The sequence below is a fragment of the Coenobita brevimanus genome, chromosome 23 (assembly GCF_032717465.1).
Source record: "Coenobita brevimanus isolate Jiangsu-jjx chromosome 23, ASM3271746v2, whole genome shotgun sequence".
NCBI lineage: Eukaryota > Metazoa > Arthropoda > Malacostraca > Decapoda > Coenobitidae > Coenobita > Coenobita brevimanus.
Genome location: NC_136976.1, coordinates 51,097,985 through 51,120,807, shown reverse-complemented (window position 1 = coordinate 51,120,807; position 22,823 = coordinate 51,097,985). Strand labels below are relative to the sequence as shown.

Sequence of the window (22,823 nt, the reverse complement as noted above, 5' to 3'; positions counted from 1 at the left end):
GGCGTTGTCTCTCAGCTGGGGCTCAGGCTCTGTGGCAAAGGGCCCCTCACTATCGGGGATGGGGACAGGAGTCTGGCCCTCAGGACTGGGGCTGAACAGGCGTTGGAGGCACTCAGGCGCCGGGTGGGGGATGGGCGTCGCCTTCATTGGGGTGGGGAGGGGGCCCACCTGGGGGTCCAGGGGACGTCAGCTGCGGTCTTCTGCTGGAGGCGCCACCGTCAGGGTTGGGCTGCGGCATTGTCCCCTGCCGGGGTCCATCAGGTGGGCGCCCTCTTCCTTCGGACGGAGGGAGAACAACCCCAGGGACAGTACGGGGCCTCTCCACCAGTCCTCGGGGCAGTGGTCCTCCTCCTGGAGGTTGCCTCGATCTGGGTGGACAGGAGGGTAATCTGTGCTCCTGCTGGAGGGCAGGACTAAGCACAGCTCACCGTCTCACTGTGAAGTCACAGGGGGCAAGAGACTTTGGCGTCTCTCCCTGGTGCAGCTACAGGCCATCGCTGGGTTCCCTTGGACAACAGACGGAGGACGGCTACAGGTCATCCCTTTGCTGTCCGCAAGGCTATAGGCCATCACCGGGACCCCATTCCCTGACGGGAACACAGGCAAAGTGGGGCTACCGGCCATCACCTGCCTGTCGATGCAGCTACAGGCTGTCACCAAAGTCCCGCAAGAAGGGCAACGTGCAGGTAAGGAGCGGCTACAGGCCGTCTCCTCCCTACTGGCGCGGCTACAGGCTGTCACCGGTGTCATGCCCTCCAAGGAAACTATAGAAGGAGAGGGGATGTACCAGTCTCTCCCCAGCGCGGCTGCAGGCCGTTGCTGGTCTCTGTACGGGGTGTGAGCAGCACTAGGCAGAGCGACTACAGGCCGTCTCCTAATTGGCGGCCTGGCTACAGGCCGTGGCCTTTTTTGGGTGCGGCTACAGGCCATCACTGATGCCCGGCTACAGGCCGTGGCCCTTATTTCAGAGTGCTACAGGCTGCCTCTTTTGTCTCTGAGCGGCTACAGGCCGTCTCAGGTAATGCACGGCTACCGGCTGTCGCTGGGGTGCTGCTCGGAACTGTTAGGCCAGTTCCACCCCGATCCTGTCGATGGTCAGCTCGCCCGGAAGGTAGTGTACTTTGACTAAGGTGGTGGCGGCGGGCGAGTTCTGGGGAATAGGGGCGCGCAGCTTGGGTGAACTTATGTCCATATTGCCTGGGCACGTTCTGCTTGCCATCTAGCCCTCCGTGTCCTCTTCCTGGGGGTGTGGTGGCGACCTGAGCTGCCACAGCCGGCATTTAGAAAAAAAAAAAAAAAAATTGTATATTTTTGCAGTAGATAAGTAGGTAGGGATACTGTGGTAGATAGGATCTTGAATTTGACTCTGTTACCTTGCTTTTCTTTTCTCTTGGAGGGAACAACATGCGGGCTCCTGACCTTTGGTTCCTTCCTCCTTGCAAAAAAAAAAAAGGTATATTTTTGTATTAGATAAGTAGCACTGTGACAAGTGGGTAGGTAAGCACAGTGGGAAGATAAATAGATAGATAGGTAGGCACAGTGGGAGAGAGGTGGGTAGATAGGTAGACAGATAGGGGCTGTTAGAGGGAGGGAGGTAGTTATTTTGGTAGTTAGGTAGATATGAGGGTGTAGTGGTACCAACTGCATCATATGGGGCTGAAACATGTAGCAGAGAGGAAGAGTTTGAATGTAATGGAGATGGGTGTCCGAGGAGTGTGTGGAGTGATGCTTCTGGATCAAGTGAGAAATGATGAAGCGCGAAAAAACTGCAGTTATGCGGGAGATGGCTGAACGAGTTGAACAGAGAGTGTTGCAATGGTCTGAGCATATGGTGAGAATGGATGATGAGTGATTGGTGAAAAAGATAACTGGATCAGATGTGAGAGGTGTAAGGCTGAAAGGAAGACCACGAACAGGATGGATGGACAATGTAAGGAGAGCATTAGATGCAAGAGGGATGTCTGTAGAGCAAGGAAAAGTGGCTGCGAATGATAGGGATGACTGGAGAGAAATTGTGAATGAATAAATGGTGACGTGACCCTGAGGGGATATTCTCCCGCATTTGGTCTGATCAGCTGATCAGGTCAGGTGCGGGTAACGGGATGGGTCCATTATGATGTGGCAGGGGTAAACCAGCTCTGCTGTCGGGCCCTGCTGCGTTTACTGTAATCAGTTTTAATGGATATTTTTTTGCCACATCAGGAGACAAGGGGTCAGAGGTTAGGGAACTCTGGCCCAATATTAAGGTGAGGGTGACCAGCCTCACTCACCAGAGTATGATTCTTTGAGCAATAAAACCTGAACAACTCTTCAGATGTAAACCTTTATGAGACCTACCCAAACAGAGTGTCTTAACTCACTGGACCATCAGGAATCATTTGGCTCTGGTTAGCACCTGATGTCACTCAACAAAGTCACCTGAAGGATAGCACTACACTGAATGAATGGATGATGGGCACTCCCACCTACTACACTATAGTCTATACTAAATATTTCTTCATGCCATAGCTGTAAATCTTTCAGGATCAGATTCTGATAATTATTGACACTTTGGATATTCGGTATGCATTAAAGTGACCCTACAACATACAGTACTTTTAATCTCTCTCGAGTAATTTTTTTTTTTCTTTTTAACACAAACTTTATCCACACAGATTAGTAATTACAGTACATGACTTTGTAGAGCCAGGAACCTCATAAAGCAATTAATGCAGCAGTTCAAGCCATGATATTTGCAGTGTCTAAAACGCACAATAAAAAAGGATATCTGTGGAATTCAGTACTCAATAGGTTATACAATGATGCACACTTGGACACCCAGTGTGAGGTTCATGTCTGGAGATAAGTAACTTACTTTCTCAAGGACTTGTCCTCCTCTGTACCTCCAGAGTACCCACCTGATAGAGTACCTCTGTACTCTTGTGAGCTTTTGGAGATTTTGTACAACCTTTTCCATAGCAATTTTTTGCAATCATTTCATCTTATTTTTGCTTTGAATGCTGTTTATTTAATATTACTGTTTTCATATACCATATGTGGAAATAAACTAGTAAGGAGGAAATATTACAGATGCATTTGATGACACAAATGCAACCTTATTCTAACATGTATACTACAACTTACCTCTTTGTACCCTTACATTACCTGTTCGTACTTGTTTGTTCTACCTGTCATTTGTGATGTGAAGGTAGTGGTCTCAGTGAGACACCTATAAATAAAGCTTCAGAGACCTTCAATTCTTATCAAAGGTAGCAGTTTGGGTTATTTTTAGGCAAGTTTGGTTACTGTACTGGGAAACATACTAACGTGTCCGACTCTAGGCATAGACTTAGAAGTCCTCCTACGAACCGGACACCTCCATGTCACTATTTCAGTGCTAACACACACCTTCCCTACCACGTACATGCTAGCGCTGTCTACTGGACTGGTGTATTGGGATAGTAGGGGGTTTTACGCATGTCTGTGGGTTTTTAGTAGACCAGAAAAATCTGTTTCAATGGAATTCAAATCCTTAAACTGTTCTTTGTCCCAGCCAAGAATCGAACTCATGTCAGTTACTACAGCAGACCATTTCTCTATTGAAATGTGGGTATAGTGAGAAAGGAGGAGACAAGGAGAACTTTAGTTGGGGGAGGGAGTTAGAGAAGAATTCACTTTGATTTTATTCTTTTAGCAATTCTCTTGGGATGGAAATGCTGCTTAAAAATTGATTTTGCTCTATTGTCAATATTTTGCATACAGGACATACAAAAGTACTGTACCTTAAAATAAAACAAACAAAATAGCTACTACAATTAGAAATATATATATATAAAATATATATATATATATATATATATATATATATATATATATATATATATATATATATATATATATATATATAGGTAATATATATATATCCTTCCATTTTCTTCTATCTTTCTTTCCTTCATTCTTTCCTTGTACTTCTGCCTATGGATGACTTTACATTCCCTCTTGTGTCTTTCTTTCCTTCATTCTTTCCTCTTCCTTCTGCCTATGGGTGACTCTACACTGAGTGACAAGCCAAATGGTTTCCTGTACACCAGGAAACTATTTACTACGCTGGGTGGTAACCATATGACCAAATTTTGGCGCCTGGTGGTTTAATGGGTAATTATTGTGCTCCAATCGGATTGAGCCGGTGAAGGTTTATATCCAAGGGGTGGTTGGGGTTTATTGCTCATGTAATGCCATTCAGGGATGAGTGAGGTTGGTCACTCCCATCTTAAATGTCAGGATCAACCGCCTAGCCCCGGGCTCCTATGCTCCTCATGGGGCAACATAGGATTGGATGATGGATGGATGGATGGATATATATATATATATATATATATAGAGGATGGAAGTAATGTGAGTATAAGTGGCTGGGGAATGGCTGGGAGAAGGAGGGAGGTGAGAAGACAGGAAGAAATCAGTAGGATAGAAGTTGTGGAAGCAATGAAGAAAGTTACATCAGGGAAAGCCCCAGGAATTGATGGAGTGTGTGGTGAAATGATGAAGCATGGGGGAGAGATAGTAGTAGAATGGATGTGGAAGATGTGCAGATTGGCCTGGCAGGAAGGTAGAGTCCCGGAGGATTGGAAGTCAGGTATAATTATTCCCTTGTACAAAGGAAAAGGGGAAAAAGAAGTGTGTGGTAATCATAGGGGCATTTGTCTTCTTAGTATAATAGGAAAAGTGTATGGTAGGATACTTATAGACAGAGTTAGAGAAAGAACAGAGAAATTAGTTGGAGAAGAACAGGGAGGCTTTAGGAAGGGAAGAGGTTGTGTAGATCAGATATTCATTCTTAGATCTCTAGTGGAAAAGTTTCTAGAGAAGGGAAAGAAGTTGTATGCGGCTTTCATGGATTTGGAGAAAGCATATGACAGGGTGGATAGACAAGGATTGTGGAAAGTGTTAAGAATATATGGAGTAGATGTGAAGTTGTTGAATGCTGTGAAGAGTATGTACGATGGTGCCAAGGCTGAAGTGCGTGTGGATGGTGAACTAAGTGAATTTTTCTCTTTGAAAGTTGGTTTGAAACAGGGATGTGTCATGTCTCCATGGTTGTTCAATCTGTACATGGATGGGGTAATAAAAGAGGTACAAGGTAGGGTGGTGGATGTTGGAGTGGCCCTGGTGAGAGAGGATAGTGTTTGGAAACTCCCTGTACTGTTGTTTGCAGATGATACTGTGTTGTTGAGTGAAGACGAAGGGGAGCTGCAAGGCTTGGTGGATGAGTTTGAGAGAGTGTGTAAGAAACGGAACCTAAAGGTGAATGTAGGGAGTAGTAAAATGATGGTCTTTGAGAGAGGTGAAGTTAGTGAATGTACAGCGAGGTTAGATGGTGAGGAATTGGAAAATGTGAGTACGTTTAAGTATTTGGGTAGTGTGATGAGTAGGGATGGAGGGTTGGAGGGTGAAGTGCTTGAAAGGGTACAGCAGGGAAGAAAGGTTGCTGGTTCCTTGAAAGCAGTGATAAGAAACAGGGAAGTGAGCATGGAAGTGAAAAAGTTACTACATGACAGTATTGTGATACCAACTCTAACGTACGGAAGTGAAGCTTGGACGTTGTTGGAAGGACACAGGTCAAGAGTGAGAGCAGTGGAAATGAGTTATTTAAGAGGAGCCTGTGGAGTCACGTGGAGAGACAGGCTGACGAATGAGGATATAAAGGAGCGTTGTGGTGTGGATGTGGATGTGATAGGAAGCGTTATGAGGAACACACTGAGGTGGTTTGGCCATGTGGAGAGGATGGAGGGTGAAAGACTGACGAGGAGAGTGTATGTGAGTGAGGTGGAGGGGGGAAGAGGGAGGGGGAGGCCGAGGATGAGATGGAGGGATGGGGTGGAGAGGTGTATGAGAGGGGGGTGTGAGTTGGGAGCAGGGCAGTGAAATGGCGGGGGACAGGGCGACTTGGAGGCGATTTGTTTGTGGCCACCCCAAACGGGATTGAGGCGTCTGGCAATAGATAGATAGATAGATAGTATATATATATATATATATATTTTTTTTTACAGTTGTATAGGCCCTAAACTACAGTGATCCCTCATTTTGCACTGCCAATGTATCCTTAAAAAAAAAAAATCATACAAAAGTTCCACAAGAACCATTGTTTTCCAGGTAATGTATCAAAGGATTTTTTAAAAATTATCCCAAGTCCCCTTGGGTCCTCTTGAAAAATTTTCCCCCACCACACTTCACCCAATTTTCATGTATTTCATTCAACTGTTGTCACTATACTGTACAGCTGAAAAACTATATATATATATACAGTAATCCCTCTAATATCCGAACGCCCAATATCCGAACATCCCCACTAACCGGACATAATCCTCCTGGGATCCAATATTCCCAAAATGGGCCAAAAACTGCAAAAAATTCGAAAAAAATCTGACTTTTTTCCCTCCCATAATTTGAAATTCCCGCCTGGCGCCAAACAGCTGTTACACCATGGTCCCTTCACCCCTTCCTTCCTCCCCCTCCCCCCTCCCCTGTCAGGTTGCCATTTGGTATTTTTCATTACCAAGTGTGGGCCAATTTGGTAATGAAAAATTCGTTTGGTAATGCATTAGAATAATGCATTACCAAATGGATTTTTCACATGTATGAGGATACACAGGATGGAGATGGTGGATTGTTTGCTCTCTCTGATTAATCTGCTACCCTACATAGTGTGAAAATAATCAACATGGTGTTAGTTATAAGGAGAGTGATTACATGTATTTCCACTTGTATATACAATTAGTGAAGAATATATGCTAGCTTTACGAATTTGGTAATGAAAAGTTATATTTGACAATGAAAGTTGAGGAGATTGGTAATGTGGCTGTTGCGATCTGGCAACTCTGTTACCCCACCAACATCAACAGTCACAGCTTAACTCCGATGGAGAGCAGATACTCATAACAGTGCAAGCCACAGGTGCTTGTTTTTTTGTGAATAAACAGTGAATAAACTGCAATACCTTGCCACTAGAACACACAGGAATTTACAGTGTTGTGCAGTGTTAAGAAATTAGAATTTAGAGTGCAGAGGATTAACTGTGGACTGCAAACTGGCGGTTCAAACCAGTCCAAGACCAAGGGACTTGTAAGTACCCAGAATGTTTAATATTGTATAAACTCACCTCTAAAACCTCATTTTATGGTTCTTTTGCATTTATTTCAGTCTTTTATGTCCCTTATTGGTGTGATTTGGGTCTTAAATAGGTGCTATGCATGTCCAGAGGGAGTTGTATAGGTGTTTTTCAGAGTTAGGGTCCGTAAGTACTAGTCCATAAGCTGGGGCCCAATATCCGGACAGGACCACTATCCGGACCTGCCTATGGCTCTATTGATCCGGATATTGGAGGGGTTACTGTATATATATATATATACCGGCATTAATTGCTGTTCACCAATGAAATTCACATACCATATCTAGAATAATTATGTTTTGTTTTGGTGGAGTGGTGGGCCACAAATCATCAGCTGACACACACTCTTCACACATTAATGTCTACTGTAGTCACTTCAGAGCTAAAAAAAAATACTCTTCAGCACAGAAAAAAACATGATTTGCATGCCAACAGAGGCCAGCAAATCGTGAGTAGATCCATGCGCACTGAACTGAAGTAGGGGCTTATACTACCATGCAAAACATGTTTCATGCAAAAAAGACCCACGCAAAATGAGGGACCACTACTGAATGTAACTTTTCTGCAATCTATACTGCAATAGATAATTTATTTCTCACATAAATGCAGGTCATATTTCACATAAATTTCTAAGTTGTAATTCTGTTTACCACATTATTAAGTTCAGGTGGTTGGCTGTTTACATTTTTTATTGGAGGGGATAGTTATCCTTCCTTCTGAACTCTCGCTGTTTAGTACACATTGGTATTCATCATCAAAGTTCTCAAAATGCTATAATTCTGCAATAATGATTCATTAATATATTTTCTTGGATATAAGATGTAAGTGCATGCAACTGCTGTTTCAAAAATAATTTTAAGCTTTTTCCACACACTCAGCCAAGAACAAAATACATCCAATCCTTGATACATATTGTTCTTGTCTCTGACTTTCATTTATTACTAATCACATTAGGTTCTGGTGTATCAGAGAGCCTTCACGTGTCAAGAATGTAATGATGGTGTTCTCTATGGGCTCAGAACTCCTCATCATCAGCTTCTTCATCCCAACTTTGAAGTCATGCTTCAGGTCACGATCCACACCCCTTGTTGATATCGTCCGCTGCTGTCTGCAAATGAGAAAATTTAATTCTAGTCATCATTATCTCTTCTCTCTTTCTTTCCTTCATTCTTTCCTTGTCCTTCTGCCTATGGGTGACATTACACTCCCTCTTCTGTCTTTCTTTCCTTCATTCTTTCCTCTTCCTTCTGCCTGTGGGTGACTCTACACTAAGTGACAAGCCAAATGGTTTCCTGTACATATTTATGTTGTTCTTCACTGCTGTCACCACTCCTCCTCCCATTTTTTCTTTTCTGTCTCTTCTCCACAGTTTGTATTTACCACCTTCCATATGAACATAAATATCTTCTCTTAACTTGGTCTCTACAAAGCATATAACATTAGGTTCATGCACCCTCAGGAAATGGCTGATTTCTAACCTTGCCGATACTAAACCATCAACATTAGTATATGCCACCATCAAATTATTTTTGATGTTTTTTATACCCTCTTCTCTCCTTCTCTCCGTCGGTAACACTTCCTCAATTTCTGATCCATAACTCTCCAATAAAACACTGTCTTCTCTTCCTCCGTTCTCTGTTCACTTTTTGCCTTTGCTTCCTTTACTAACTCCTTTATTTTAGCTCTTTCTTCCTCATTTGCATCTCTCCTTATCCAAACATTTTTGAACCCTTCTTTATTTGATAATTTTTACATTCTACTGATGATTTCATTTACTGTTGTCTGGGACTTGAACTTTACCTTCAATGGCCTCGCCCCTCCTTCCTCGTACTTTCCTACCCTGAATGCTTCTTCAATCTCTTCTTGAGCTTCGATGTTTCCCTCCATAACTACAGATATTATTTCTTTAACCTTACTCAGTACTTCTCTTTCTCTTTCTGATCTTACTATCATATGTTTTACATTTACTCCTGAAATTATTACACATTTTTTATCTCCTACATCCCTGACTAAAGATTCTCTAGTTCTCAGTACCCTAACGACTTCCTTCTCCACCTTTTCCTTACTTTGTTGTTCTATAATCTCTTTCAGATTTACATTTTCTTCCTCCTGAATTTTCTTCCACCCCTTATGTTGCTCCTTGATTTCCTTAACCCCTTAACCGTGGGGCGTCACTTTCGTGACGCTTGGGAGCAACGGATCATACCGCGGGGCATCACTTTTTTGATTCTGTGTTATTTTGAATTTGCCCGGGCTTTCAAGTGGTGGCTTGTATCATCTATCAGTGCTGCCAATGTCCAACACTAGTCAGCACTCCTAATCTCATCTGTACTCCCATCCATTGCAGACAATTTAGCCATTTCTCCCCATTCTTGACCCCCTCCCTACCTCCCCTCAATTACCCTCTCCTCTCGCCTGCCCGGCCGTGCTACGCTAAGTAAATCTTCCCTGGAATTTTCCACTGATTTCATCCATTGACATAAACCCTATGCCCTATTCTTATACCAAATAATATATACAAAAAAGAAATAAGGTAAGTGATAGTGCCATACACCTGGAATTGGCTAATCATCACCTGACAACACCTAACGTGCACTCGTTCGCTAATTTTCGCTGTTTATTTCCCCTTGAAATATACCGTATAATCTATTCTCGTATTCAAAATATATATAAGAAAGGAAGGGAGAAGCCTAAGTGATATTTACATTCACCTGGACCTACCTAATTTATTATGTATTGTCTAGATTTCCTGCCAATCATTTCATAGCGTATGTATTAGCAGCTGTCACCACGCTGACATTGGCAGCATTGCACTCCCCCTAGGCGGCTAGGACACCACACTGTATTCAGTTTACTGTCGTCTTTCAAGGTCAAACCACGTCAGATTCGCACCTGTCCAATTCCGCTGCTTTTTAGACCCATGCAAAGGGCTCTGTGACCTCTACCCCCTACTAAACCTCGTGTGGAAAAGGGTAAAGGGCTAGGTGACTGCTGTGGAATGTCAACTGGCTAATTTGTCAATGAAAATGAATGACAGTGACTACGATCTTTCTGGTCAGTAAAACAGTGCAAGTGGAAATGTAAATGATGTGTAAACAGCAAGTGAAAGCAATGAATGTAAATATAAGTGAACAGTGGAAAATAGTTTTATAAGTTACTGTAAGTGACAGTGCATAACACAGTGTAAATAAAATAGAAATGTAAATAAAGTAGAGTATGTAAATAGAAATGTAAATGAGTAGTAATATAAGAATATGAGTATATATACAGTACTAGGAGTAATGAAAGTGAAAGTTTCACTCTAGCATGTATGAATACTATGAGTTATGAAAGTGGAAGTGAAAGTGACAGATTCACTCTCAATGCTAGTATACAGGACGAGAAAGTGAATGCTACGTATTTTACTGAAAGAGAAATTGAATGCCTACAGTGACAATAAACTACTATTACTGAAGGAAACTTATGGATAAAGACTGCAGATACTGTATACTGTATATAAGTGTTATATAGTAACAGAAATATAAAGTGTGAGTGTTTTTATGAATAATAAATGACAGAACACCAGCAGCAAACGAGTGCAAGTGGGAAGGTCATACGCGCTCGTAATTTTCATTGCTTTCACAGTGTTTTTTTTTTTGGAGTGTGAGTTTTACGCCAGGCACCCCTTTTTTGGATAAGGGCTAAGGCGTTGCCCCTGGGTAGGGGACTTTGGTTTGGAGCGTGTAGCATTTTATGACCGGATGCCCTTCCTGATGTCTACCAATGACCCTTGGGTGGATTCGATCCTCTGACCCTTCGGTCAGAGCGGAGCGCTCTAACCCACTGAGCCACGTATGGATTCCAAACTATTTGAGAATCATAGAATAGTGTTTCTAGTGATAATATCAGGCTGTGGTAATCATATTACGGGTTGTCGGGAAGTGTAAAGTGGAGACTTCGTTACCCAACTTCAGAGGTCTCCACAAGTCCTACGGAACTCGACGAAGGCTCAACAAACATCCAAAGAGAAAGCTGAAGGTATGTGCCATGTGCATATGTAATTTTAATATTCTAGGACTAATAACTGATTTTTGGCAAATATTTTTAGAGAGTCTGTCGGAGCGCGAATATGCCGGCGAGACTCGCAAGTCAAGCAAAAACAACCCCGCGGTTTAGGGGTTAATGTGCTCATCTTGCATCCTTGATTTGGATTCATACTCATCTATTTTGCTTTTCATCCTGTCCCATTCTTCTTCCAACCTCTTATTCTCCCTCTTGAGCTGTTTTGTTTCATTAGAGGCAGATTCGTTACTCACTTTTAATTCTGTGACTTCTCTTTCTTGTTCATCACTGCGTGTACAAACTTTTTCCAGTTTATTCCGTAGAATTTTGATCTCGTTTTCCTGCTCTATGGTCCCTTCCTGCAACTTTCTAATTACTGCCCATACCTTTTTTTTTAACCCCTGGACATTCCTCTCTGCTGTTTTCTCTACTCCTTCTACTCTCGTTTGGTTCAGCTTAGTACTTCCATTTCCCACATCATCTTCGGAGAAGATGATGTGGGAAATGGAAGTGAAGCTTGGACATTGTTGGAAGGACACAAGAGTGAGAGCAGTGGAAATGAGTTATTTAAGAGGAGCCTGTGGAGTCACGTGGAGAGACAGGCTGACAAATGAGGATATAAAGAAGCGTTGTGGTGTGGATGTGGATGTGATAGGAAGCATTATGAGGAACACACTGAGGTGGTTTGGCCATGTGGAGAGGATGGAGGGTGAAAGACTGACGAAGAGAGTGTATGTGAGTGAGGTGGAGGGGGGAAGAGGGAGGGGGAGGCCGAGGATGAGATGGAGGGATGGGGTGGAGAGGTATATGAGAGAGGGGGGTGTGAGTTGGGAGCAGGGCAGTGAAATGGCGGGGGACAGGGCGACTTGGAGGCGATTTGTTTGTGGCCACCCCAAAAGGGATTGAGGCGTCTGGCAATAGATAGATAGATAGATCTTCGGAGAAGCCTACAAAATCCCTCTCGCCAGTTTTGTGTGTGTGTGTTCTTACCTACCTAATTGTATCTTTAAAGGATTGAGTCAAGCTCGTACTGTCCCGAGTCTTAAACCATATTTATCGTACATATCCTTAAATTTGTGAATTGTTTTGGCACACACTATTTCATTCGATAGTGCATTCCATTGATCAATTGCTCTGTTTGGGAAACTGAATTTCCTTATGTCCTTATCACCTCTCTTCTTATGCAGTTTTTTGCAGTGTCCTCTTGCTGATGCTTCTCCATATGTTAAGTAATCATTTATGTCTATATTCTCCTTTCCTGATATGCACTTATATAGCATTATCATGTCACCTCTTTTCCTTCTCTCCTGTAGTGTTGGTAGATTCAGTTTATTTAGTCTTTCTTCGTAGCTTTGGTCCCTTAAGCTTGGTATCCATCTTGTAGCGGCCCTTTGAACTTTTTCAATCTTGCCTATATGCTTTTAGAGATGAGGACTCCAGACTACTGATGCATATTCCAGGGTTGGTCTAATGAATGATGTTATTATCCTTCTTAGCATGTCTTCATTTATGTATGTGAATGCTATTCTCATATTTGCAAGCAGTGTATACATGTTTCGTACCTTCTCGCTGATGTGGTCAGCCGGAGATAGTCTGTTATTGATAATCACACCTAGGTCTTTCTCTCTTTCTGATGTGTATAGGGTTTTATTTCCTAACTTTTAATCCCAATCAGGTCTTTTTCCACTTTTACCAAACTTGATTACATGACACTTGTCCACATTGAATTCCATTTGCCATGTACTACTCCATTCATGAAGTTTATTTAATTCTTCTTGTAGCTCTTTACAAGAGTCTGTGTTAGTAATTCTCCTTTGTATTTTTGCATCATCTGCAAACATATTCAGATAGCTCTCATTTCCAGTGTTACTGTTTATATCATTTATATACATTAACAACATGATTGGTGCCAGCACTGAACCCTGTGGTACTCCACTAGTCACTTCTTTCCATGATGAGTAGTTTCCTCTTAGTACTGTCCTCATTTCTCTTTTTATGAGAAAGTCTTGCATCCAACAAAACAGTTTGCCTCGAATTCCTCCTTGATGGTACAGTTTCCATAAAAGTCTTTGGTGTGGTACTGTGTCAAATGCTTTCTTGAAATCTAAATAGATACTGTCCACCCATCCTTCTCTTTTCTGTATTGTGTTTGTTACTCTGTCATAGGAGCTCAACAGATTAGTAACACATGATTTTCCTTTTCTGAAACCAAACTGTCTTTCTGATATCATACTGTGTTCTTCTAGATGATTTACCCAAGCTTTTCTTATAAGTTTTTCTAATACCTTGCTTCCAACACTGGTCAGTGATACTGGTCGGTGGTTGAGTGGATTTTGTCTATTTCCTTTCTTGAATAAGGGGACAATATTTGCTTTTTTCCAAATATCAGGTAGTTTACCTTGACTCAAGGATTTCTTGAAAATTAAAAATAATGGTTTACTTAACTCCTTTGCACATTCTCGTAGTACTCAACATGAAATTTCATCAGGACCACTTGCTTTTCCTCTGTCTAATTTACTTAACTCATCCTGTATTACTTTTTCTGCTATTTGTATATCTGGTAGTATGTGTGGACATGCATGTTCCACATAGTCCCTCTCAAAATTTTTTTCTTCTGTAAAAACTAATTGGAAATTCTTATTTAGTGCTTCACAAATATCTTTCTCTTGTGTATGAGTGATTCCCTCATCCTTAATGGATTGTTATTATATCTTTTACCTTGGTTTTGCTTCTGATGTTAGCTGTAAAACAGCTTTGGTTGATCACTACTTTTATTTATGATATCCTCCTCAAACTGTTTCTGGGCTTCCCTCCTTATTCTTGTATAATAGTTTCTTGCCTGTTTGTAATTATTATACGCCCTTTCACTATTGTGTCTCCTGTATCTATTCCACAACAAATCTCTTCTTTCTTTTGATTTTTTACATTCTGTACTGAACCATTTCTGTATTATCTTACCTGCTTCTTTGTGCTGTGGGATGTACTTCTGGACTCCTATTTCATAAAATTCACAGAATTTTTTATATACAGCATTTAAATCTTGTCCTCTAAGCTCATTTTCCCAATCAACTTCTAAGAAATACTTCTTTAGGTCTTGATAATTTCCCTTTTTATAGTTTAGGCTCTTTTTGTAACTTTCATTGCTGTTAAGTATGTCATATGCTATCCTGAAGTCGTAATTTAGTACTGCATGATCGCTTTTGCCGAGTGGAGGATGATATATTAAACTGTCAATATCATTTTCTTGCCTTGTAAATATTAGATCTAGCATTGAAGGTACATCAAGTCCTCTTTTTCTGGTGGTTTCCCTCACATGTTGCGTTAGGAAAAACTCTTGCATGAGATCTAGGAGCTTTTGGTCTCAACAGCTTTCTTGGCTAATTATATCTAGAGTATTCCAATTTATATTTGTATTAAAATCTCCAGTTAGTATAATTCCTTCCGATTTCTCTTCCATTTTATGTAGTAATGCTCTTAAACTCTGAATTGTACTCTCTGTCATGTCCTCATATTTGTCTATTTCCCATGTGTTTGATCTGGGTGGCATGTACAAATTGGCTGCAATTACTTTCCCTTCAGATGTGTTGATCTCTACTGCAATCAGTTCTACTTGTGATGGTATATCTAGTTTTATTTCATTGACTTTTAGATTTTTCTTAGTTAATATTATAATTCCTCCTCCTTTTTTTAAATTTCTGTCTCTTCTCCATATATTGTATTCCTCTAAGTTTAGTATGTCATTTGATATCCTTGGTGTTAATTTTGTTTCAGTTAGGCATATTATTTGTGGTTCATTTTCTCTGACATAATCATTCATCTCTGGTAATTTAGATACCATTCCATCCACATTTGAGTACATCAACTTTATCATCTTGTTTATATACTTGTCATGACATGGTTCTACTACCTTCCTCCTTTTCATTCCCTCCTGTTTGTGTACCACTTTCGTACCTGCAATCCTATTACTTTGTAAAAAAAATGTGTTCTTCTCCTCTTCTGATCTTCCCTCATTTTTTGTTTTTGCTTCCTCCCTCTTCTCTTTCAGTAATTCCAGTTCCTCTTGTGTTAGGCATCTTTTTATCCATACATTTTTGAACTCCTCTTTTTCCATAAGATTCTTTGCATTTTTTAGTATCTCCTCCACAGTGTTTACACTCTGGAAAGTCACCTTTAGAGGTCTTGTCTTGCTTTTCTCATGTGTGTGTGTGTGTGTGTGTGTGTGTGTGTGTGTGTGTGTGTGTGTGTGTGTGTGTCCTGGAGACAGTTCAGTCATGGAGGGAGCAAGGTACTGCCACTGTCCCTGTCACTGCCTGACGATGACGATAATGACCTAAAATGACGATGATGATAATGGCTACAATATTACAGCAAAGAATTATATGTCCCCTGCATTTCATGCAGTTCCTAACTAGGAGTACTTGTGCTTCCTGGTGATATTACATCCTGTTATTTTTCTTAAGGGTAAGGTGTGTGTGTGTGTGTGTGTGTGTGTGTGTGTGTGTGTGTGTGTGTGTGTGTGTGTGTGTGTGTGTGTGTAAAAGAGATTCTATTTCAAGACAGAATCTGTCCATTTTTTTAGGGATTCTTTTTGTTCTAATACACATCTGGTGGTCTAATGACACTTGCATTAACCCATGGACTGTAACATCCCTCTTAAAAACTGCCACCAGAAGGCTGTGACATATCTCTTTTAAGCAAGAATTCTAACCTTGTTCCACGAAGTTTCACGCAGATATAGCATCCCCACCCCCAAGGCTGAGCCTAGAAACAAAGGAACAGCAGCAATATGAACCCATCTTATACACCTCTAGACCCATTTTCTAAGGCATAAGTACAAGAAGAAAGTTGTAACCTGTTTAGAAAACAATTTCTTGATGCTAACATTGAATGCATGGCCATGAATGGCTTAGTGAATAAAAAGAGGGCCGAATAAATTATCAAATGCTGTGTGTCATCCACAGGTTATGGCATACTGGGCTAACTGAACATTCCTCAGGTTCTAACTGTACTCAGCCCCACTCGGACAGTTGCCAGATTCCTGCAAACCAGGAAACTTCTGACCACAATAACTCCAAAACTACAGTAGGGTGAGTTGAACAATAATATTTCATGGGTTTTGTCATGCTATTTAACCCTTCCATGCCAGGCGTCGGTCGGGTCTGACACTGAAGGGGGTGGATGCTGAATACCGGGAGTCAGCAGGAAACGCAGATGCAATCCTGGCACAGTTTGAATTGGCCGCCATTTGATCTTGTCACCAAAGGGTTGGGAGTGAGTCCCGCCACCCCAATCATGTGCTGATCAGTCTTCTCTTTGACTTAACCAGGTGCAGAACGATATAAGAATCCGCCTCGTACGATTCTGTTCCCGCCAAATCCACTCCTGCAAAGCCTCTGCCCAAGGATACTTGACATGTAAGTGATGTGTTTGTTTGTCTGTATTTTATAAGTGATAATGAAAGTTAAAAAATTAAGTTGAATTTGTAAATATCTTGAGTCACCCTAGGAGTAATGAAAGAAAACCTACGTTGCACCTGCAGAAAATGTTTTGGGTTGAACATGTGTATTTTTCTTGACCATGAAATTATTATGCAAAATATGTGAAATAAACTGTAAATGTGATACCATGTACAAATAGAATAAGTGCTATAGAAAATAAGTAGTAAAGTAAGTGTTATCACAAGTCGGGGCTGTGTGCACACGCATGGAGACTCCCACTCCAAGTGCCAATAGTTACTCATCATCTTCTTCATGTCCATACTCATCAACGCAACCACCTGCAGACCTGGGGATGCTTTCAATTGCAGGAAGAAGAGTTGGTGAGTAACATGGTCTTCAAGTACAATACAGCAGAATAAATGCTATACAACATAAGTAATAAAGTAGGCAATATCACAAGTCAGGGCCTTGTGCAGATTTATGGAGACTCCTGCTTCAAGTGCAAAAAGTTACTCAACTTCTTCATGTCCATACTCATCGACACGATCACCTGCAAACCTGGGATGCTTTCATTTGATAGAAGAAGAGATGGTGAGTAATATGGTCTTTAATTTGTTCCCCTAACTGCTATACTTTCCCTGATATAAAAGTTTGAAAAAAGGCTATTTTGGGAAATAGGCCTGTAGGGAGAGGGTGCCCATGCCAAAATAAGCCTGGCCTCAAGGGGTTAAAAGACACTGCTGTAAATCTGAAGGTATTTTTGTATGGTTCACTATATCTGCTAAACAGCCACACCATCAGAAGCTTCACAACCACCCTATCGCTGTCAACGAATTAAATGTAAAGACTAAGTAACCTAACCTGAGAACTCTACACTCTTTATTCAAGTTAAGCTTTGGAAGACAAAGAGAATTCTTTCTGTTACAAAAAAGTTGGAACTGCAGTCAGAATGATTCCTCCATTACCAGACTGGATTTTACTGACCACTGGATTAACTGCATGAATTTTTTATGACAGGTATCCCTAAAAATCTTATCAAGTGTCTAAACACTGATGTATTTACTACATTTGGTAAGTACTGTTGCTGACTACTGTAAAAAAAAAAAAAAAAAAAAAAAGAGAGAGAGAGAGAACAAAAAAAAAAAAAGGCACATGTCTCAGTGACAGATTAACTCTTGTTGTTGTTCTGATGTTTCAAGGTGAGACTGTGAGACTGTCATTTTACCCTGGTGTGGACAGGCAACTGAAATCACCAGATTGGCTGACCAGGAATGGTCTGAAACCCTAAGACTGAGTAGATGATCCTCTGCCAGCCATGACAGGGTGAAGAGGCTTCAGTGCGATACAGTGAATGATTATGAGGTGAGGTAACCCAAAGTCACAGATACCTGTGATGGAGAAGTGTGCCTTCACAAACAACTATTAAACTGCATGGGAAGACAGCATTACGGTGAATAGACAATCCTGCAGCTGCAGCCACAACTGGGCAAAGATATCTGGGATGGAGGTACCCAACAAATATAACTTAACTGCTCAAAGAAGGAGGGTCACCATTGGGTTGGGTCAAAGAATATTGGGAGCAGGTGAAGAAGCCCAAGGAAAGGGAGGCTGGTGGGGTACAGGGTATAGCGGGCTCAATGTATAATCCTCTGTAGTACTGTACCAGCAGCAATAGACTGATCCAGAAACTCAGTGTCAGAGTTAACCTGAGGTATGGTTCTGGGCACAGCCATGAAGATGGCCACAGGGGACCATGTAGAATGACAGGCACATGAGAGGTATGAAAAGTGGTCACCATCAAGGTACAGGTGTCCAAAAATATCAAGCCCCTAAGCCTATACTACTCATATATTTTAGTCCACCAGTAAAGTAAGTCCACATAGGTAGCCTTATTGAAGTTTTTTTTGTTGTTGTTGTTGTGAAATTCGCAGCAAATATGCAAAAGATGGCCTGTAAAAAGTTCAGCACTTCCAACAGCTTAAACTGATTTGGCCATTTTCCTTCCTTTTTTTTTTTTCCTCCCCCTCCCTCAACACATCTCTAACATAAAACAAGACTATGCTAAACTTAGCTGCAATTTTATGATTCTCTTACTTGTTAGTGTGGTTGATGGGTATAATGTCAAGGTGTAGTCCCCCGCCTTCCTTGGTAGCCAGGTACATAAACTCCTCCAAGATATCTGGGGTGGTGACATAAGAGCAGAAGAGTGGGTAGGAGAGGCCTCCCTGCTTCCTCACCACACCAATCACTTCTTCCAGTGTCCTCATGTACTTTGGCCATTCATACTGCAACATATGATAGAAAAGCTAAAGAGAAAGACCTGATTATATGTTCCTTTTTCATTTATGTATTTATATGTGGTAATCCCTCATTTGTCCGGACATAATAGAGCCAAAGGCATGTCCAGGTAGTGGCAACATCCGGATAATGAACACTATGCCCCTACTATACCCAGACCCTACCTATACCCAACCTCCAACCTATACCTAACCTATTTGTACAGTATCTATGCTTAATTTGGCAAATTTTTCTGGTCATTCAGGCATATTTAGACATCAAAACACACACAGAAATATCCTAAGTAAAGCTAAATACCACGAAAACCATGCAGAAAAACCAATGAAAACCAAAAAATACTCTACCTGTACATTCCTTATTTTGGCAGTGTTTTCCAGTCATTTTGCCATATTTTGACATCAAAACATACATGGGATTATCCAAAACAATTTTCAACACAAAAAAAAACATGAAAAAAAAATGAAAACCAAAAACACCACACCTATACACTTCTGTACGTAGAGTACTCCTCCTAATTTTAGCACTGTTTTCAGGTCAATCTGCAATATTTAGACATCAAAACACACATAGGAATATCCAAAGTAATGCTAAACACCAAGAAAACCATGCAAAAAAAAAACAATGAAAACCAAAAAACACCCTACCTATACATTACTGTATGTACACCTTATAAAAAAAGAATCGGGACCCCACGAGCTGATGCGTCTCGCAATGACCACTGATACGCACCAGAACTCAGTTGGGGCTTCAGATTCCTTCGTGTGGTGTGGCATATTTTATCGTGCAGTAAGGGTCCCGATTCTTTTTTTATAGGGTGTACAGTACCCCTCCAAATTCTGGCACGGTTTTCCGATCATTCTGCCATATCAAGACATCAAAACACACATAGGGTTATCCATATTAATGCTAAACATCAAGAAAACAATGCATAAACAACAAAATCCACAAAAAAATAAAGACGGTTTGAAGATCAGATCTCTGTGATGAGTGACTGCTCCCACGGCTCAAAAAAAATTCCACGGCCACATATGCCATCGGAAATTGGTTATATTGGTATAAAGGGTATACTATCATCTTCACTGGTGTTTATACTATTTACTATAATATAAGCTAATAAAAACACATAAAACTGATAGGTAAAAGTACAAAAACGCAGTAAGAATAAAGTGTTCAGGAGTAAAACTTACCTTCATATAACATCCCACCATCCTAGTATAAAATTCTGCCAGCACCTTCCACGAGTTAAGCATATATCTAGATGCAGAATTTCATGAGCTATCGCGTGTACTTTACAGAATTTTGATATGACCAACAGTGGTCACATAAATCACAAAAAAATTTAAAAACTCACGAATCAGTATTATCACCAAAGAGGAGGGTAGGGACTTAGGGAGTGAGGGGGGGGGAGCCGGGAGGGTATGGAGGAGGGGCAGGAGAACGGGAGAAGCGAGACTGTGGGCAGGATTTTCATCCTTCTGTCACGAGGCGGACGGGCACTTTTACCGTACAATTAATCATGCTTTGCGGTCTGTTAGATGCCGAGTAGCCGTGCAGAAACACAACTCACGGTGACCAGGCGACTTTGAACGTTCGGTAGAGAGGCAGACAGCTGCTGTCACTGAACATATAATCGTGGCTTGCGGTCTGTGTTCAATGGTGGTGGCAGTTGGGAAAGACTTAGCCCAGTGACCAGGCAAAACTGGATGTTCTGTAGAGAGGTGAACAACTGCTGCCACAGAATATGTACTCATGGTTTGTGGTCTGTGTTCAATGGTGGTGGCAATTGGGAAAGACTTAGCCCGGTGGCCCCACAACATTGGACATTTGGTGGGGATGTGTACGAATGTTTTGACACCACTTGCGGGTTACGGTCGTATTATTCGGGTGCTGAAGGTTCACTGAGGGTGACAGGACGAGTGCGCAACTTTGACCATTCAGTACAGAGGTGGATGGACATTTTAGTTCTGGTTGTGGGTCATGGACTATTTCCTGCTCACGGCTCCAGCCCAGCAGACACGATACTGAATGTTTGAACGTGTCGGCTGGCCGGCTGAAGTTCTCAGGGATTTTTAGGTCTGGATAATAACAAGTAAATTCAGATAATGATTTAACAGAACCAAGGTCCAGCATCCAGATAATGAACACGTCCGGATACTGCACAACTGGATAAATGAGGGGCAACTGTATTCATTAAATACAGTAATCCCTCTAATATCCGGACGCCCAATAACCGAACATCCCCACTAACCGAACCTTATCGTCCTGGGATCAAACATTCCCAAAATGGTCCGAAAATCCAAAAAAATTGGAAAAAAAATGGATTTTTTGCCGTCCGTAATTTGAACTTGCCGCGCGCGCCGCGTGAGAGCATTGTTTTGGTTCGTCATTCCTCCGACGTCCGATAGAGCGCCGCTGCATCCTCCCCACTTCCCGCCTGTCTCTCACTGCGACAAGACCTACGCTCTTCGTCATGGCTGCCCACGTGCTCGCTTTTGTGGTGGTGCCGTACTTGCTGCAAGGCCTCCTGCTGCTCTCTGCCCTACTCTTAGTGTGTGTGATGATGGCCCCGCCTCCTGAGAAAAGGAAGAGAGTGGTGTTGACTCTGGAGAAGAAACGGGAGATATTGGAGAAGGTTGATGCGGGTTGGTCTTCCTCTCGCATTCTCCGCGAGTTCAACCTGGCCCGGTCGACTTTGTTTGATATCAAGCGTTCCCGAGACAAGCTCATGCAGTACACGGCTGACTTCTCGTCGAGAAGCAAACGCAACGTGGAGAGGAAGGTTATGTTTACTCCCAAGTATGCAGAGATCGACCGCTCCACGTTGATTTGGTATCGACAGCAACGTGCAGCTGGTGTGATGGTACGTGGAACGGAGCTGAAGGCTGCTGCTGAGAAGTTTGCAAGGCTTCATGACGCCCTAGACTTCAAGGCATCCGAGGGTTGGCTCTTCGCGTTCAAGTTGCGACATGGCCTTACTAACCGTAAAGCACATGGCGAAGCATTGGACGCTAACGAGGATGGAGTGGACGAGTTTCGGCACAAGGTGAAAGGCTTGATCGACAGGGAGGGCCTCACTCTCGGTCAAGTCTATAACGCTGACGAAACTGGCCTATTCTATCGCTCGGGTGCCAACGAACACTCTCGCCGATGAGACGGAGAAGCGTGTACCTGGCCGCAAGCTTTCTAAGGAACGGATATCTGCTTTGTGTTGTGCCAATGCTAACGGCATGCACCGGCTTAAGCCCGTTATTGTTGGCCGTGCAAAGCAGCCTCGGTGCCTTCGTGGGGTGATGGATGTCCTTCCTGTCGTATGGTACCATTCTTTGAAAGCATGGTTCACAGCTGTGATTTTCAAAGACTGGTTTCACCATCACTTCGGCCAGGAGGTCATCCAGTACCAGACGAAGACACTGGGAATTCCTCGCGACCAGGTAAAGGCTCTCCTTCTCCTCGACAATGCACCTGCCCACCCGTGCGACAAGGACTTGGTTGCTGAGAATGGCCGTATTAGGTGCATGTTTCTGCCACCTAATACGACTGCTCTCATTCAACCAATGGACCAAGGAGTGATCGTGGCAACAAAGCGCCTGTACCGTCGGAAGTTCCTGGACGAGGTGATGGTGGTTCTCGAGGACGAGGACGAGCGCAGGGAAGGACGTGACACTCGAGGCAAGCGGACTTTAGAAAACCTTCGCCGCTACAACATCAAGTCTGCGCTGTACAACTGGGCTAGTGCATGGAAGGAAGTCCCTGTGAAAACTCTTCAAAATGGTTGGTCTTGTCTGCTTCTCGGAACAGATGTGGAGTACGATTTCCTAGGGTTTGACGTGGATGACTTCCATGCACGGCTACGTACGCACGGCGATGATGTTGATGTGGACGATGTTCGTGAGTGGTTGGAC

The 22,823-nt window shown here is 42.3% G+C and overlaps 1 protein-coding gene across 1 annotated transcript in view; it reads right to left on the bottom strand.

The window, feature by feature from the left end:
* Nucleotides 1–7,696: 7,696 nt before the first annotated feature.
* Nucleotides 7,697–22,823, bottom strand: part of IntS10 (integrator complex subunit 10) — a 157,208-nt gene continuing 142,081 nt past the window's right edge. The window contains exons 13-14 of the mRNA XM_080267138.1: nt 18,718–18,908; nt 7,697–8,252 (exon numbers count right to left, since the gene is read on the bottom strand). Coding sequence (XP_080123264.1) covers nt 8,090–8,252; nt 18,718–18,908 — 354 coding nt within the window. The 3' untranslated portion in view covers nt 7,697–8,089. The remainder of the gene's footprint in view (nt 8,253–18,717; nt 18,909–22,823) is intronic.